General features: G+C 36.0%; 1 protein-coding gene across 4 annotated transcripts in view; it reads left to right on the forward strand.

Annotated features, from left to right (window-relative positions):
- ASCC3 (activating signal cointegrator 1 complex subunit 3) overlaps positions 1-16079 on the forward strand; it is a 415044-nt gene that overhangs the window by 35898 nt on the left and 363067 nt on the right. For all 4 annotated transcript variants that reach the window (XR_005217810.1, XM_037842529.1, XM_037842528.1 and 1 more), the window contains exon 3: positions 3018-3168. Coding sequence is in view for 3 of the 4 variants with exons in the window: in XM_037842529.1 (XP_037698457.1) it covers positions 3018-3168 (151 nt within the window). In the remaining variant the exon portion in view is untranslated. The remainder of the gene's footprint in view (positions 1-3017; positions 3169-16079) is intronic.

The following is a 16079-nucleotide window of genomic DNA, read 5'->3' on the forward strand; positions in this document are numbered from 1 at the left end:
TTATTTGTCTTTTTGTGTCTGGCTTATTTCATTCAGCTTATTGTCTTCAGTGTTCAACAATGTTGTAACATGTTTTAGAATTTCATTTTGTTTTATAGCTGAATAATACTCCACTGTATATGTGTGTGTTTGTATATATATATATATATGTGTGTCTATGTATATTTATACACACACAGTATTTTCTTTATCCATTGATCTGTTGATGGACACTTGGGTCGTGTCTAACTTTTGGCTATTGTGAATAATGCTGCTATGAACATGGTAGACAAATATCTGTCTGACTCCCTGTTTTCCAGTCAATTTGGGTATCTACCCAGAAGTGGAATGCCAAGTCATGTGCAAATTCTCTGTTTAACTTTCTGAGGAACCAACAGCAGTGTACAAGGGTTCCTATTTCCCACCTCCTCGTAAACCTGTATTATTTTCTGTATTTTTAATAATAGCTGTCATATTGGGTGTGAAGTGGTATCTCATTGTGGTTTTGATTTGCATTTCCCCAATTACTATTGATGTTGACCATCTTTTCATGTGCAATTTGGCCATTTGTGTATCTTCTTTGGAGAAATGCCAAGTTATTTGCTCATTTTTTTAAATTGGATTGTCTTTTTTTTTGTTGAGTTGTACAAATTCTTTATGTAGTCTGGATATTAAAGCCTTATCAGTTATTTGATTTACAACTATTTTCTCTCATTCTGAAGGTTGCCTTTACTGTCTCTTGAAAATGTTCTTTGCATGAAAGTTTTAAATTTTGTTGAAGACCAATTTATCTGTTTTTTTCCTTTTGTTGCTTGGGCTTTTAGTGTCATATCTTAGAATCCCTTGCAAAATATAAGTCCTGAAGATTTTTTTTCCTATATTTTCTTCAAAGAGTTTTATGGTTCTAGCTCTTACATTTAGGTCTTTGATCCATTTGAATTAATTTTTATATATGGTATGAGGTAGGGGTCAATTTTCATTCTTTTACATATGGCTATGCAGTTTTCCCAGCACCATTTATTGAAGAAAGTGTTCTTTCACCATTGAGTGAACTTGGCACCCTTGTCAAAATCAGTTGACCATAGATGCGTGGGTTTATTTCTGAACCCTCAATTCAATTCCAATAGTCCATATTTCTGTCCTAATGCCAGTACCACACAGTTTTGATTATTGTAACTTTGCTTATGCAGTTTTAAAAGTAGTAGCTTCACGTAAGAATTGATGTTAGGAAGAAAAGATTTGTAACAGTCTTTAGATGATAGAGGTTTTCTCACCAAAGGTGATAAAGAATTGTTAGACACGAGACATAGTTTACGTTCTATATAATGATAACTTCTTTGCATTTTTCATAGCAATTAAAATACAAATATATTCTATATAGTTACATTATATTGCCATCTTAAGCTTGAATCATTTTTTCTCCATGTCTCCTAAAAGGCCCTTTATAAGTTATTTTGTATTAGAGATTGTTTTATTTTCCTAGACTGCTCAAGCAAGTTCCATGAAATGGGTCGGGTTAAACAATAGGAATTTATTTATTCATGGTTTGAAGCTGGGAAAAAGTCCAAATCAAGGTATCATCAAGGCGATGCTTTCTTCCTGAAGTCTGGCATTCTGGGGCTGGCTTTCGTGATACTTGGTCCTTGGCTCCTCTGTTATGTGGTAAAGGACATGGTGGTTTCTCCTGGCCTCTTGGTTCTCTTCTGGGTTCTGCTGAATTTCAGCTTCTTGCTTCTCTGGCTTTCTCTGTCTGAATTTCATAATGCTTATAAAGGACTCTGATAATAGGATTAAGACCCATCCTGATTGGGCTGGACCACGCCTTAACTGAAGTAACCTCTTCAAAGGATCCTAATTACAAGTGGGTTCACACCCACAGGAATGGATTAGATTTAAGAACATGTTTTTCTGGGGTACATTCAGCTTCAAACCACTACAGGGATGTAAGAGAAGGTTTAAAATTTTGAAAATGTTTAAGGACTACATGCATATTCTATGCCATTTCATTTCTGTAGGCTTTTACACATTTTTTTTTTTTCCCTGAAGAAGGGAAGTGGTAGATACAATGAGCCTGTTTTGGTTAATTTAACTTTTTATCTGGGAAAAATGTCCCACATATACAAAAGTAGAGAGAAAAGTAAGTTGAACCTTTATGTACCTCTTACCTGATTGTAACAACTTAATAATTGAACTCATGACCAATCTTATTTCATCTTTACCTTTGCTAATTTCCTTCCCCTACCTCCAGATAAAGTAGCCCCATTTTAAATTAGAAAACTGAGGCAAGAAGAAATGATGTATTATGCAATGTTATGAGTAAGAACAGAATAAAATTACTGGTTTTCTGCTTGACACTCTTATTTTTTTCATTTGGTCAAAGGGCTTTATGAAGTTTCATCCATGGATCAGGACCAGGGTTTATGAAATACAATTTTTGTTGCTCTCCATGGTTGGTTTTTGAGAATGGAAAGATTATAGTCTCAAGAAAAAGAGTGCAGATAGATGATTAAGATAGAATTTCCTGGACGTGTAACCTGTTCTAGTTTCGTAGTTAGGAAAGCAAGGCTGAATGTATCAAACTTATCATCGTTAATTAATTTCTTTAAAATTGTTGTTGTGGCTTTGATCAAAAAGCATATTACAAAGTTCTTAAGTACACTATAATCTCAGCTATGTTAAAAACAAGCAGTTGGAAAAATGGAAAGAAGTATGTGGGATATGACCAATTTCAATATCTGGATGTTGGACATTTTGCTTTTTTCTTTGCTTTATGAAAATAATTTCATTTTAAGTATGCCTTGTGATTAAAAGGGTAAAAAATGGCTTTTATTAAAAATAGTTTGTAAACAAATGATGTTATTTGAAGTCACATTTAAATACAGCTCCTGTTAGATGTAAATTTGGATGTGAATAGATCAAATTTTGATTTCTTGCAGGTAGTGGCAAGTTGTGTAATGTAATGTAAGCTATATGTGATAAGTGATGAATTTGAGAAAAACTTTAACCCATAGTTCTCTATGTTATGCTATCTGTTTCAGGTGAAGCGATCCAAACTTCATGAACAAATTTTAGGTATGGGTCTGACATGGAAGAAGATAGTAAAATTTTTGGATGAAAATCTGGAGAAGAATGAAGTGCAAAGTGTAAATGAAGACCTAAAAGATATATTACAGGCTGCAAAACAAATAGGTATAGTTTTTTTTTTTTTTTTTTAAGAAGATACTAAGGTTCAAAAATAGATTCTTTGTAAACTGTATACTAAAAGGCTAAAAATTTTAAGCAAGTATTGTTAATTATGAGTCTTTTTTTTCTCAAGTAGCATAGGATAGAGTAGGGGAGGCAGAATTAAACTAGTAATTATAATACAATCCAGCATGAGGGGCTTTAAAGAATTTGTTAAGGTTTGAAAACCACTGTTGGGATTAAAATAAGGGGTAAATTAAAAATTTAATGTAGCTCTAAGGAACCTTGAAGGGCATGTAAGTCAATCTCTTCTTATTATAGATGACCACTTAGTACAGTAAGTGGCAGTGTTATAACTGAACTTTGCTTTAATTCCGATATCAAACTTAACATTCTCCTTGATTGATTATATTTGAAGGAAATTATAATATGAGTTTGTAACACTCAGGTTACAAACAAAGCAAAACAGATGATTCTGTAAAACCCGTGAGTTTTTTAGCTTGATATCCTGTCATTCCAAATGCTAACTAAAAAAGCATACTTAACACAACTGTTGGTCTCTTTTTCCAAATTGAGCAGATTTGTACTTATAAAAAATCAAAACTCATGCTCTGGCCATGTGTGATCCAGATTTCGTTTCTCTCTCTGATGTTGTATCACTCTAGCTCTCACCAAAGTATGTTTCAGACACAGAGGTCTTCTCTCAGTTCCTCAGTCCCACGAAGCTAGTGCCTGTTTTGGAGTCTGCACAGGCTCCCTCTGTAGGGAATGTTCTTTCTTAATCTTAGTATGGTAGGTCTTTTTTTGTCATTCTGACAACAGCTCAAAAATTATTTCCTCAGTGAGACTTTTACTGAACATCCAATTTGAAGTTGTCATCCAGTCACTCTAATAATCCTCTGTAACATTTATCATTATCTGATATTTTACTTGCTTGTTTTTTGCCTAGATTTTGTCACTACAATGCAAGTTGCATGAGAATGGGGATCTTATTTTTCCTGTTCAACATGCTTTCCTTAGTGCTGACTGAGGATAGTACCTCATATTTTAGGGTCTTAATAAAAATTCACTGAATAAATAAATGAAAAACTCTTCTTAGGTGATTACTTGGTAAAGGGAAAATTTAGATTCTTACTTCATCATATCTTACATGTGCTGGTTGGCAATTTTCTTCCCCATTTCACCTTTGGAGGGTATTTCTATTATAGCCCATAGACTTGAAGACTTCTAATTTATGATGATCATATCATTAAATTTTTCTTCACATACTTTGACATTTTTTTTTGGATACCTTACTTAACTATATTCGTCTGTAGTATAATATTGAATTGAATGACTTCATTTTTTTTGTTGTTGAGATTTTTCACATACCATACAATTTTCCAGAGATCCAAAGTATACAATTGCCCATGGTACTGTCATACAGCTGTGCATCCATCACCACAATTCATTTTTTTTCAATTTTTAGAACATTTTCGTTACTTCAGAAAAGAAGTAAAGACAAAAAAAAGAAACTCAAATTCTCCCATACCCCTAACCACCCCCCCTCCATTATTGATTCATAGTTTCAGTAGAGTACATTTGTTACTGTTGATGAAAGAATGTTAAAATACTAACTGTAGGATATAGTTTGCAATAGGTATGTTTTTTTCCTATATGCCCCTCTATTAGCTTCTAGTTATAGTGTCATACATTTGTGCTAGTTCAGGAGAGAGATTTCTAATATTTGTACAGTTAATCACAGACATTGTCCACCACAAGATTCACTGTTTTATACATTCCCATCTTTTAACCTCCAACTTCCCTTCTGGTGACATACGTGACTCTGAGCTTACCCTTTTCCCCACATTCACACACCATTCAGCACTGTTCGTTATTCTCACAACGTGTTACCATCACCTCTGTCTATTTCCAAACATTGAAGTTCACCTTAGTTGAACGTTCTCATAATAAGCAACCGCTCCCCATTCTTTAGCCTCATTCTATATCCTGATAACTTATATTTCTTGTCTGTGAGTTTACATATTATAATTAGTTCGTATCAGTGAGACCCTGCAATGTTTGTCCTTATGTGTCTATCTTATTTCACTCAATATAGTGCCCTCAAGATTTCTTCATCAACCCATTTTTTTTTAAGATGGGTTTTTTCACACACTATACATTCTGTCGTAAGTAAACAATCAGTGGTTCCCTGTATAGTCACGTATTTATGTATTCAGCACCATCGCCACTATCTGTTTAAGGACATCTCCATTTCTTCCACAAAGAAGGAGAAAGAGTCAAACAAGGTAGAGAAACAAAAGAAAAAAGAGAGAGGGGAAAAAAAAACATAACAGCTAGTAAGCAACAAAAGGAAAGATAGCATTAAAGGAAAGTAAAGAGGCAGACAACATCACCAGTGCCAGGAGTCCCATACCCTTCCCCTGTGTCCACCCCCTACCCTGTAACGCATTTAGCTTTGGTATATTGCCTTTGTTATATTAAAGGAAGCATAATACAACATTTCTGTTAATTGTAGTCTCTAGTTTTCATTGATTGTATTTCCCCCCCAATCCCACCCTATTTTTAACACCTTGCAATGTTGACATTCATTTGTTCTACCTCATGTAAAAACATATTTGTACCTTTTATTATAATCGCTGAGCACCTTAGGTTTCACTGAGTTATACAGTCCCAGTCTTTATCTTTTCGTCTCTCATTCTGGTGTCCCACATGGTCCTAACCTTCCTCTTTCAAACATACTCACAGTCATCTTTATTCAGTGTACTTACATTGTTGTGCTAGTATCTCTCAAAATTGTGTTCCAAACCTCTCACTCCTGTCTTTTCCTTTCTGTTTGCAGTGTTTCCTTTAGTGTTTCCTTTAGAGCAAATATCTTATTCACAAACTCTGTCATTGTCTGTTTGTCAGAGAATATTTTAAATTCTCCTTCATAATTTGAAGGACAGTTTTGCCCAATGTAGGATTCTTGGTTGGTGGTTTTTCTCTTTCAGTATCTTAAATATATCACCCCACTTCCTTCTTGCCTCCATGGTTTCTATTGAAAATCCGCATATAGTCTTCTCAAGCTTCCTTTGTATGTGATGGATCGCTTTTCTCTTGCTGCTTTCGGGATTCTCTCTTTATCTTTGACATTTGATAATCTGATTATTAAGTGTATTGGAGTAGGCCTATTCAGATCTATTCTGTTTGGGGTATGCTGCACTTCTTGGATCTGTAATTTTGTGTCTTTCATAAGAGCTGGGAAATTTTCACTGATTATTTCCTCTGTTATTGCTTCTGCCCCTTTTCCCTTCTCTTCTCCTTCTGGGACACCCATGACAGGTTCATTACTGTGTTTTGTGTTGTTCTTTGATTTCTGGAGACATTGCTCATATTTTTCCATTCTTTTCTCTATCTGTTCTTTTGTGCATAGGCTTTCATATGCCTTGTTCTCTAGTTCTTGAGTGTTTTCTTCTGCCTCTTGAGATCTGCTGTTGTATGTTTCCATTGTGCTTTTCATCTCATGTTGTGACTTTTATTTCCATAGATTCTGCCAGTTGTTTTTTCGAATTTCGATTTTTACCTTACGTTGGCCCAGTGTTTTCATTATACGCTTCATCTCTTTTGCCATATCTTTCCTAAACTTTTTGAATTGATTTAGCCTTAGTTGTTTCAATTCCTGTATCTCAGTTGAAGTGTAAGGTTGTTCCTTTGACTGGACCATAACTCCGTTTTTCTTAACGTAGGTTGTAGTTTTCTACTGTCTAGACATTTGGTTTCCTTGGTTACCCCATTCAGGTTTTCCCAGACCAGAACAGGCTCAGGTCTTGGAAGGAGGCAATAGTATCTGCTTTCCCTGAGAGTGTCTTACAGTGTTGATACGCTCTGTGAAGCCTCAAGTCACTGTGCTTTTCTTCCCAGCAGGTGGCTCCTGTTAGCCTGTAGCTCTAGACTGGTGTAAGGAGGTGTGGCCTGTGGCTGTTTTCCCCCAGGCTCTAGGGTCTGGTTCTGAATGGAAGGCTGGTAGTAGAGCTTGGCACTACCTTCTTCCTCTTAGGGAAGATACACCCTTTAGGGAGGGATCATTTACATTTGAATAGTCTCTCTGACTCTGCTATCTCCACCCTTGCCTGGGTCAGAACACTGGTAACTGAAAATGGCTCAGGCTTTCTCCATTAAGCCGAAAAGGGACAGAAAGCCCCCTTCAAGGGCAGTCCGCATTCCCCCTCAGTTTCACCCGTCGGCCAGAGACAGCACCCGGTCGTGTGTGCTCCCCCTCCGTCCCATTGAGGTCTTCCGGCTCTCCAAGGTCAGTCGTCACCAAAGACCTCTGTCTGCTTATTGGGGATTCGTAGCTTGTATTGAGCAGTCCACGTTTGTTAATTAAAACCCCACTTGGAGCTTTGCTGTGTATATTTGTTTGCCGGGAGAGAGCTGCCCTCTACACAGCGAGGCTTTGCCGTTCAAGCCGTGGGGAGAGGGGGCTCCCAGCTTGGATCTGCAGTTTTTACTTACAGATTTTAAGCTGCGATCTCGGGCATTCCTCCCAGTTCAGGTTGGTGTATGATGAGTGGACAATCACATTTGTCTCCCCGCAGTTATTCCAGATTATTTACTAGTTGTTTCTGGTTGTTTGTTAGTTGTTCCAGGGAAACTAACTAGCTTCCACTCCTCTCTATGCTCCATCTTCTACTGTCTCTCAGTTAATTTTTGTACTTGTTTTCCTAGGAAATGATTCATTTATTCTAGATTTTCAAATTTGTTACGATGCAGCTGTTTCTAATATTTTCTGAAAATTCTTTAAATGTCTTCTTTTTCTTGTTTATTTTTAAAATTTATTCAGGCTTTCAGGATTTATCTCTTTATCTAGTGAAAGCAGTAGTTTTTTGGTTTATTTTTCTTTTTTGTTTTGGTGCTATTTCACTATATTTTTTGACTTCCACCCTCTTTCCTCATTTTTTTTTCCTATGCCTTCTACTGTATACAAACATTAATGGAGAAGAAGTAAGGCATTTTCCTTGTTCTTAAGAAACCCAGAAAGCTAGTTGGAGAGACAATTCAAGTTATCAGTTACATGTACAAACAAATTCAGTTGTGTCACTTATTAGTAGGTATCTAATTAATATCACTAAACCTGTTTCCTCATTGCTACTAGTTCATGTTAATTCTTACCTTATAGAGTTGTTATGAAGTGACTGGTACTACAGAATGCCTAGAGTTACACCTGGTAAATGGCTGTCAATGAATAACAGATGTGCCACTAGTTGACGATAAACAAAAAGTTGCTGTATGTGGGTTATATGTTATGATAGATGTATATGCCCATACATTTTGTGATGGTGGCACACACAGACACACACACAAAAAAAGCCACAACAAAAAACCAGGGAACTATGCCTGTGTATGTCAGGCAAGCAACAATAGACAAGGAAACCATGGGCAGAATTAAATTGTGTTTTGGAATGTTTCAGAGACGACATGTTATATTTATGTCCATTTCACAGGAAATATTAAAAAATGAAAGAGCTGAATGTATTTGCTCTTTTAACAGCCATATAGACACGCAATTCAGATCACTTGGGAAAATGATATGGCAAAATTAAACTATAAATTGAATGGATTTTGTATCAATGGCAGAGTTGGAGAAAAGAATCAAGATTTCCTGACAGTTTGCTTTAGTTTGTTCAGTAGTTTATTCTTCATCTAAAGATTAATTATGACTGCTTAAGCATAAGAAAACGTATACTCCATAGTAGAGGCAGTTTTAAGGTTGCAGTTAATTTTTTTTATAATATTACTAGGTTCAGTATTACTAAGCACCTGCTATATGGATACATCGTTGATGAAGTATATTTTAAATCTTTGAGGGGAACATTTTTCCTTGGACTTTAAAAATAATATAAAATGGCAGTTAATTCTCAGTGAGCTATGCGATTTGTTTAATGATACAGTTTATTTCCTTACTGATGCTCAAAATAATGGTTTTATTATAGAAAGCTTTTATATGTAAATCTCATTGAGACTTTTATGTTTGCCATTTGGTTTCTTTGAATTCAAGTTGTATTTTGATGTAGGATTTTATAGTACTAGAATGGTGATATAGTGGCTGGATGCTGATTTAAAAGTTTACACTGTAAGATGAGTATTCACATTTTGTAATGAATATACATAAAATTAAATGGCTGGCTTTAAAATGTAGGGACTATTTTTAATCCTTTGTGCTACTACTCTCTCTCTCTCAAATATGTTTCTCTTTTTGCTTTCCTTTAATTATTTGCTCAGCCTGAAGGCAATAATTTCTATATAAGTGTGGGAATAATCTTAACATTTAAGCAACTCCTTCAAATTACTATATTGAACATTTCTTAAATACTTTGCTTTCTTAATGAAAGATATACTGGAGTTGCTTTGATGCACATTAAGAGTTATACTCTGAAATACATGAAGCTCATTATATTAAATTATATTACTTACGCAATTTTAAATTTATATCACATAAATTAAGTTCATTCCCTCAAAAGCCACATGGTAAATGTTTACCTCTATTATTTGATAAATTTGTTTGATAATTTGGTGATCATTTATAAGACGGTATAATACACGAAAAAGAACTTAGCTTTTGTAGCCTCAATTCTAGTATTTAACATCTCTGTATCTGAGTTTCTGTCTGGAAACTGAGGAAAATACTTACAAGATTACTGTGACAGTTTTAGATACCACGCCTCGTAAATTGTATGTGGTAAAAAACTATATGAACAGGTGCTAGAGGTGAAAATGTAGAGGGAAAACATTATAGGAACATGGTGTAGCGCTTAAGTAGAATTGTTATTTTTATCCTTTGTTACATGTAATGCTATCCTAGGAATATTGCTAATAAAAATATTTTACATATTTTTGAAAGAAGTCATAATTATCACCAGATGAAAGAGAATAAGTTTAGGTAATTTCTAATCAAATATACATTGTTTATATTAGCTTGTCTATCTTACTGATGTTTTTAACAAAGGGAATAAACTTAAGTTGACGACACAGGGTTATAATATATAATATTCGCTGTTGCAGATCAAGTGAAATTAACATTTAAAATTTGGACATAACATAACCACAAAATAAATTGTGGCTTCTTTGAACATTTAAATATTTATTATACATGTAAGAGATATATTTGTAAAATATTTTTTTACTTAACAATGAAGAGTTCATTAGTCACGGAACTCATTTGTTGACAACTTTCAAATTAAATACATATCAGTTAAGGATGCAAGCAATTGATATTGTGTTCGTTATTCAATTATCAATTAAAATTTCTTGCTCATCCTTTTTCAAGAATTTCCTCAACTATTAAGGTAGGCTGTTTAAAAAACTTAACCATTTGCAACTATGTAATTCTTAATATTTAGCAATCAAAGGGAAATATGGAAATAAATTGTGTTGAGGCTCATTTAAGATTGTAGTCATCATTCATAACTCTTTTTCTTTTTTTTATTTTGAAATGAATTCGAAGTTACATGAATAGTAGCAAAAACAATACTAGCCCCATACACAGAATTCCATCATACCCTGACCTCCCTCCCCCAACAGCTCAATCCACCAACTTTAACATGCTGTCACATCGCTATTTCTTTCCCTCCCTCCCTCCCTCCCTATCATCCATCATCTATTGCTCTGTCTTCTGAACATATGAGAGTTAGCTGCACACATCCTTGAACATACAGTATAATTCACGTATGTACTTCCCATGAACAAGAACATTCTTTTATGTAATTCCATTAAACGCAGCTAAGAAGTATAAGAGACTCAACAATGATACAGTGCTTACATTCTATATTTCCTTTTCCTTATGTCTCAACTGTGTCCCTTTGAGCCACCTGTCCTCCACCCTCCAGTCCCATCCAAGTTCATCCTTAGCATTCAATTGTCGTCTAGTTAGACTGTCTTTTTTTTTTTTTTCTTTTTTCAGTTGTGGAAACATATATACAGCCTAAATGTTCCCATTCCACCCCCTCCCTAGCCTTCCATTAGTGGGATTAATCACATTTAGAATGATGTTATGCTCTTTCCCACCATCCATTACTAGAAATTTCCCTTCACCTCAAGCAGCAACCCTACACTCCTTTCTTAACTCCCCATTGCCCCTTCCCCCATTTCTCTTACCCCAACCTCTACTTTTCATCTCTATGGTTATATTCTCTGATAATTTCTTTGTGTTTACTGTGGGGCTTAAAATTAACCTCTTAAATCCCTATCAATCTTGTTTTTCTTTGATACCACCTTCACTTCAATAGGGCACATAAACTATGTTCCTATACGCCTTCACTCCCCCACCTTTATATAGTTGTCTAAAGTTACATATTTTACATTGAGTTCAAAACCACTGATTTGTCCTTAGAGTTTGTGTATTTTTTATCATGTAGGAAGTAAATAGTGAAGTTATAGTTCAAAAATTATTGACTTCTGTTTGTATTCCATTGTGTTTGGAGAATGTTCTTTGAGTATATTCATTTTTTTTTTTTTTCTTTTTTTAAATTTCTTGAGGCTTGTTTTATGTCCCAGCTTATGGTCCCTTCTGGAGAAAGATCTGTGATCACTAGAGAAAAATGAGTGTCCTGGTGATTTGGGATGTAAGGTACTATATATGTCTGTTAAAATTCTGTATATCTCTTTCTTTGTCTCTCTGTTGGTAGGGCTTCCTTTAGAATCTGAAGTAGGGCAGGTCTTTTATTGGCAAAGTCTCTCAGCATTTGTTTGTCTGTGAAAAATTTAAGCTCTCCCTCAACTTTGAAGGAGAGTTTTGCTGGATAAAGTATTCTTGGCTGGAAATTTTTCTCTCTCAGAATTTTAAATATGTCATGCCACGGCCTTCTCGCCTCCATAGTGGCCACTGAGTAGTCACTACTTAGTCTTATGTTGTTTCCTTTGTATGTGGTGAATTGCTTTTCTCTTGCTGCTTTCAGAACTTGCTCCTTCTCTTCAGTATTTGACAGTGTGATCAGAATATGTCTTGGAGTGGGTTTATTTGGATTTATTCTATTTGGAGTTCGCTGGGCATTTATGCTTTGTGTATTTATATTGTGTAGAAGGTTGGGGAAGTTTTCCCCAACAATTTCTTTGAATACTCTTTCTAGACCTTTACCCTTCTCTTCCCCTTCTGGGACACCAGTGAGCCTTAAATTTGGATGTTTTATTTTATCTATTGTATCCCTGAGATCCATTTCGATTTTTTCGATTTTTTTCTCCATTCTTTCTTTTGTTCTTTCATTTTCTGTTCTGTGGATTTCTAGGACACTGAGGTGTTGTTTAGCTTCCTCTAGTCTTGTATTATGAATATCCAGAGTCTTTTTAATTTGGCCAACAGTTTCTTTTATTTCCATAAGATCTTCTGTTTTTTTATTTACTCTTGCAATGTCTTCTTTATGTTCTTCCAGGGTCTTCTTTATGTCACTTATATTCTGGGCCATGGTCTTCTTGATGTCCTTTAAATCCTTTGCCATGTTTTCGTTCTTCGATTGTAGTTCTTTGATTAATTGTGCGAGTACAATGTTTCTTCCGAAATCTTAATTTGTGTGTTTGGAGCTGGATTCTCCATATCTTCTGGTTTTATCATATGCATTAAGATTTTCTGTTGTTTTTGGCCTCTTGGTATTTGTTTTGCTTGATAGGGTTCTTTCAAGTTGTGTCAAAAAAAAGGATATTGATCTAATTTTTCAGAGACACAGTTTGGTGACGTACACTTTCTCTAACTAACCAGCAGATGGCGTCTGTGAGTCACCTTATCCCTCAAGTCAGTTCTCAACCTTTTTTCCGCGGTGTGGGGAAATGATTCTTGTGGGTTCAGTTGGAGAACTCAGTTTGGGTGTGTTGCTGGAGCCATCTGCCCTGAATGTGGGGCGTGTGTATGGGTCGCCAGGGAGGAAGGGCAGTTCTGCTGTTCAAATCTCCCAGGTTCCAGGAGATTCAAGGCCGCCACAAGAGACTAAGCCTTCATTTCAGTTCAGCCCCAGACCCTCTCTGTCGCTGTCTCACAAACCACCGGACTTGGCGTAGCACCCCTGGGATCTCCGAGCAGGTCCCCCCTCCCAGCCGTGATGCTCCCTCAGCCAAGGGAATGCCGTGCTACGTCATCAGTGTGCACCGTCCCTCAAGGGAAGCCCTGGGCCACTGGGCTGTGCTGCGGGGCTCTCAGCTCGTTTCAGAATGCAGAATGTCTGAGGCTGTCTTTACTGCAGCGCCTTGTGGCTGAGAACAGCTGATGTTATTTCCACAGAGAGAGAGTGAGGGACAGAAAACTCCCAGGTTCACCTGTCAGCCAGGGATAGCAGCAGATTCTCTGGGCTCCCTATCCTGAGACAGATATGTCCCCCGATTCTCCCAAGGTCAGTTGTCACCAAAAGCCTCTGTCTGCTTGTTGAGGATTCGCTGTCTGTATTGAGCAGTTATTATTAAAACCTCACTTGGAGCTGGGCTGAGAGAGAGCACGGCACGGCTTCTGTGAGGGAGGGCCTCTCGGCTCTAGGTTCTCGGCTCTCAGTGCGGATCCGCAGTTTTACTTACAGATTTTATGCTGTGATCTTGGGCATTCTTCCCAATTCATGTCAGTGGATGTTGCGTGTACAGTCACATTTGTCTCCCCACTGTTATTCCAGGTTATTTACTGGTTTTTTGTTCATTTATGAATTGTTCTGGGGGAGACTAAGTCTTCCACTTCTTTCTGTGCCGCTATCTTCCCAGAATCCATTCATAACTCTTTCTTTTAAAAATCATTTATAGTAATCTTACAGTAATAAATCACCAGTTATATCTTTATGTATTAAGGTTCTGTGTAAGTTTTAGTTTTTTAAAAGTTTAAAATGACAGGTATAATTAAAGAGTACCAATCAGCCAGCAATACTGAGTTCTAATCCTGGCTCTGCCACTTAACAGTATGGCAAGCTTTATTAACTTTTTTTTTTTTTTTTTGACATTTTCTTAGTACTTTGGGAAGTGTTTTGCATTTCATTGTGAATTTCGAATATATCTCATTTGTTCTCCCTAGACCTGTGAAGTAGGCAGGACAGGTATTTATTATTAATAAAAAATGAATTCTTTGAGGTGCTAGGTGTGGACAATCAGGTTTCTGGTTTAAATTCTTGTTCAGTATTTTATGAATAGAAAATTAGATATCCAGTGCTTATCTGTAAGTGTAATCTGTTTTCGGAAGCCATCCCCATCTCTAGCCTGGTTAATTTGTGGGCTGGTTTTGCTAGCCTACAGAGAAGCTCATAGGTTTCCCTCCGAATTCCATTTTTGTTGAATGGAGGTAGGGCTTGCTCGAACTTTGCTAAGTTAGACTACTGATTGCATTGTCTTTTCAGATGTTTATGTACCTTTCACAAACACCCTAAAAGTATTTAGTCACCAAAAGAGCATACATCCTGATTTCTGGCTTCCTGGGTGGGGTGTTACAGCAAATTGAGGTGGTTCTTTTGTCACAGCCCTGCCTGGTGCAGCAAGCCTCTGCTTTAGTCCTGCCATCCCAGGAGGTACAGTCTCTCCGTGGCATGCTGCCAACAGCCAATCCATTCTAGCGGCCTATGTCATCCTATGCTCACAGAGCACTGGAATGCAGGGTTCATGCCAGGCAGTGGACATGCCTGTGTTTCGAGAGGATGGAGGAAAGCCGCGGAGGGGGGCTCATCATCGGGTGTTTTAGTGCACAGGGAAAGTTCATTGATTTGAGAATGCAGTCATCTGTTCTCTTTTTCTGGCCAGTTCTGTTTGCTGGTGCTTTTCAAAAATTGGAACTCCCAGATCCTGGAGTAGCACAATGGATTAGATTTTTGAGAAACACCTCTATTTGGTGTTGGAGCATGTGTTGGTTCTTATCAGCCCGACTGAAAATGTAGGCTACACAAAGGCAGTTAGTCATTAGTTAAGGGTATTAACATTTATGAGGCACCACTACTCTACCAATTTTAAGATTTTTAAAATGTATGTAATTTTTGAAATTTTGTAGATATGTCAATCCTCATTAAAAATTTGCAAGTCCATAAAGGTTTTTAAAAAATCTTTGTAAATGTTTCTGTGAGTCTACAGTTGTTTCCTCTTTCTTCAAAAATAGACTCATACCTTATTTTTTTCCCAGTTAATATATTATGAATGCAAAGATATGTGGGTCCATTGCATTATATTTAAGGAGTGCATTATATGATGTACCATAATTTAACTCATAACCTAATGATGGCTATTTAAGGCAATCTCATTTTGAATAATATAATTAAAATTTCTCACATTTATTACTTTATTTCCTAAGGTTATTCATTTTTTTGTGTGTGTTTTTAAGAAATGAGAATGATAAATCTACTTTCTGGGAATTTACATTGAATCAATGTGATATAGTGGGAAGAACTTTGTTGAGGAGTTAGGAAGACTGGTCAGTTAATGGCTGTTAGTTAATGGCTGTTTCATTTCTCTCAAATCAGTTAAACTCGGCATCTCTATAAAATGAAGGTAATATTTTTGTTAGGACCAAGTGAGATAATTTAATGAAATTCTTCCTAAATTGTTAAAAAAAATTCTAAGATGCAATGTGATGGTAACACCATTTTTACAAAACATTACATGTTTACAGTGTTAGATATTTAGAGTTTATAAGTGTGAACCCCATTTCTGCCCAGACTTTAATATCAATGGTCTCAACCCTGTTGAATTATCTGTATAATAACAGCAATCCCTAAGTTACCCCAACATTAAGTCCCAAGAATCGTGTATAAATTGAATAAATAAAATGTGTGTAAATGCTATTGAATTAATTAAAAGCATTGTTAAATTTATAGAAGCTTTTTGTCATCTATTTTCCCACATACTAAAAGAATAATTCATAATCAGATAGTGTTCTATAAATTCTTTATAAATAGACTCCTTACTTGAAATTGGGAGTAATAGATATATATTGTAAA

Source organism: Choloepus didactylus, chromosome 7 (assembly GCF_015220235.1).
Source record: "Choloepus didactylus isolate mChoDid1 chromosome 7, mChoDid1.pri, whole genome shotgun sequence".
Classification (NCBI taxonomy): domain Eukaryota; kingdom Metazoa; phylum Chordata; class Mammalia; order Pilosa; family Megalonychidae; genus Choloepus; species Choloepus didactylus.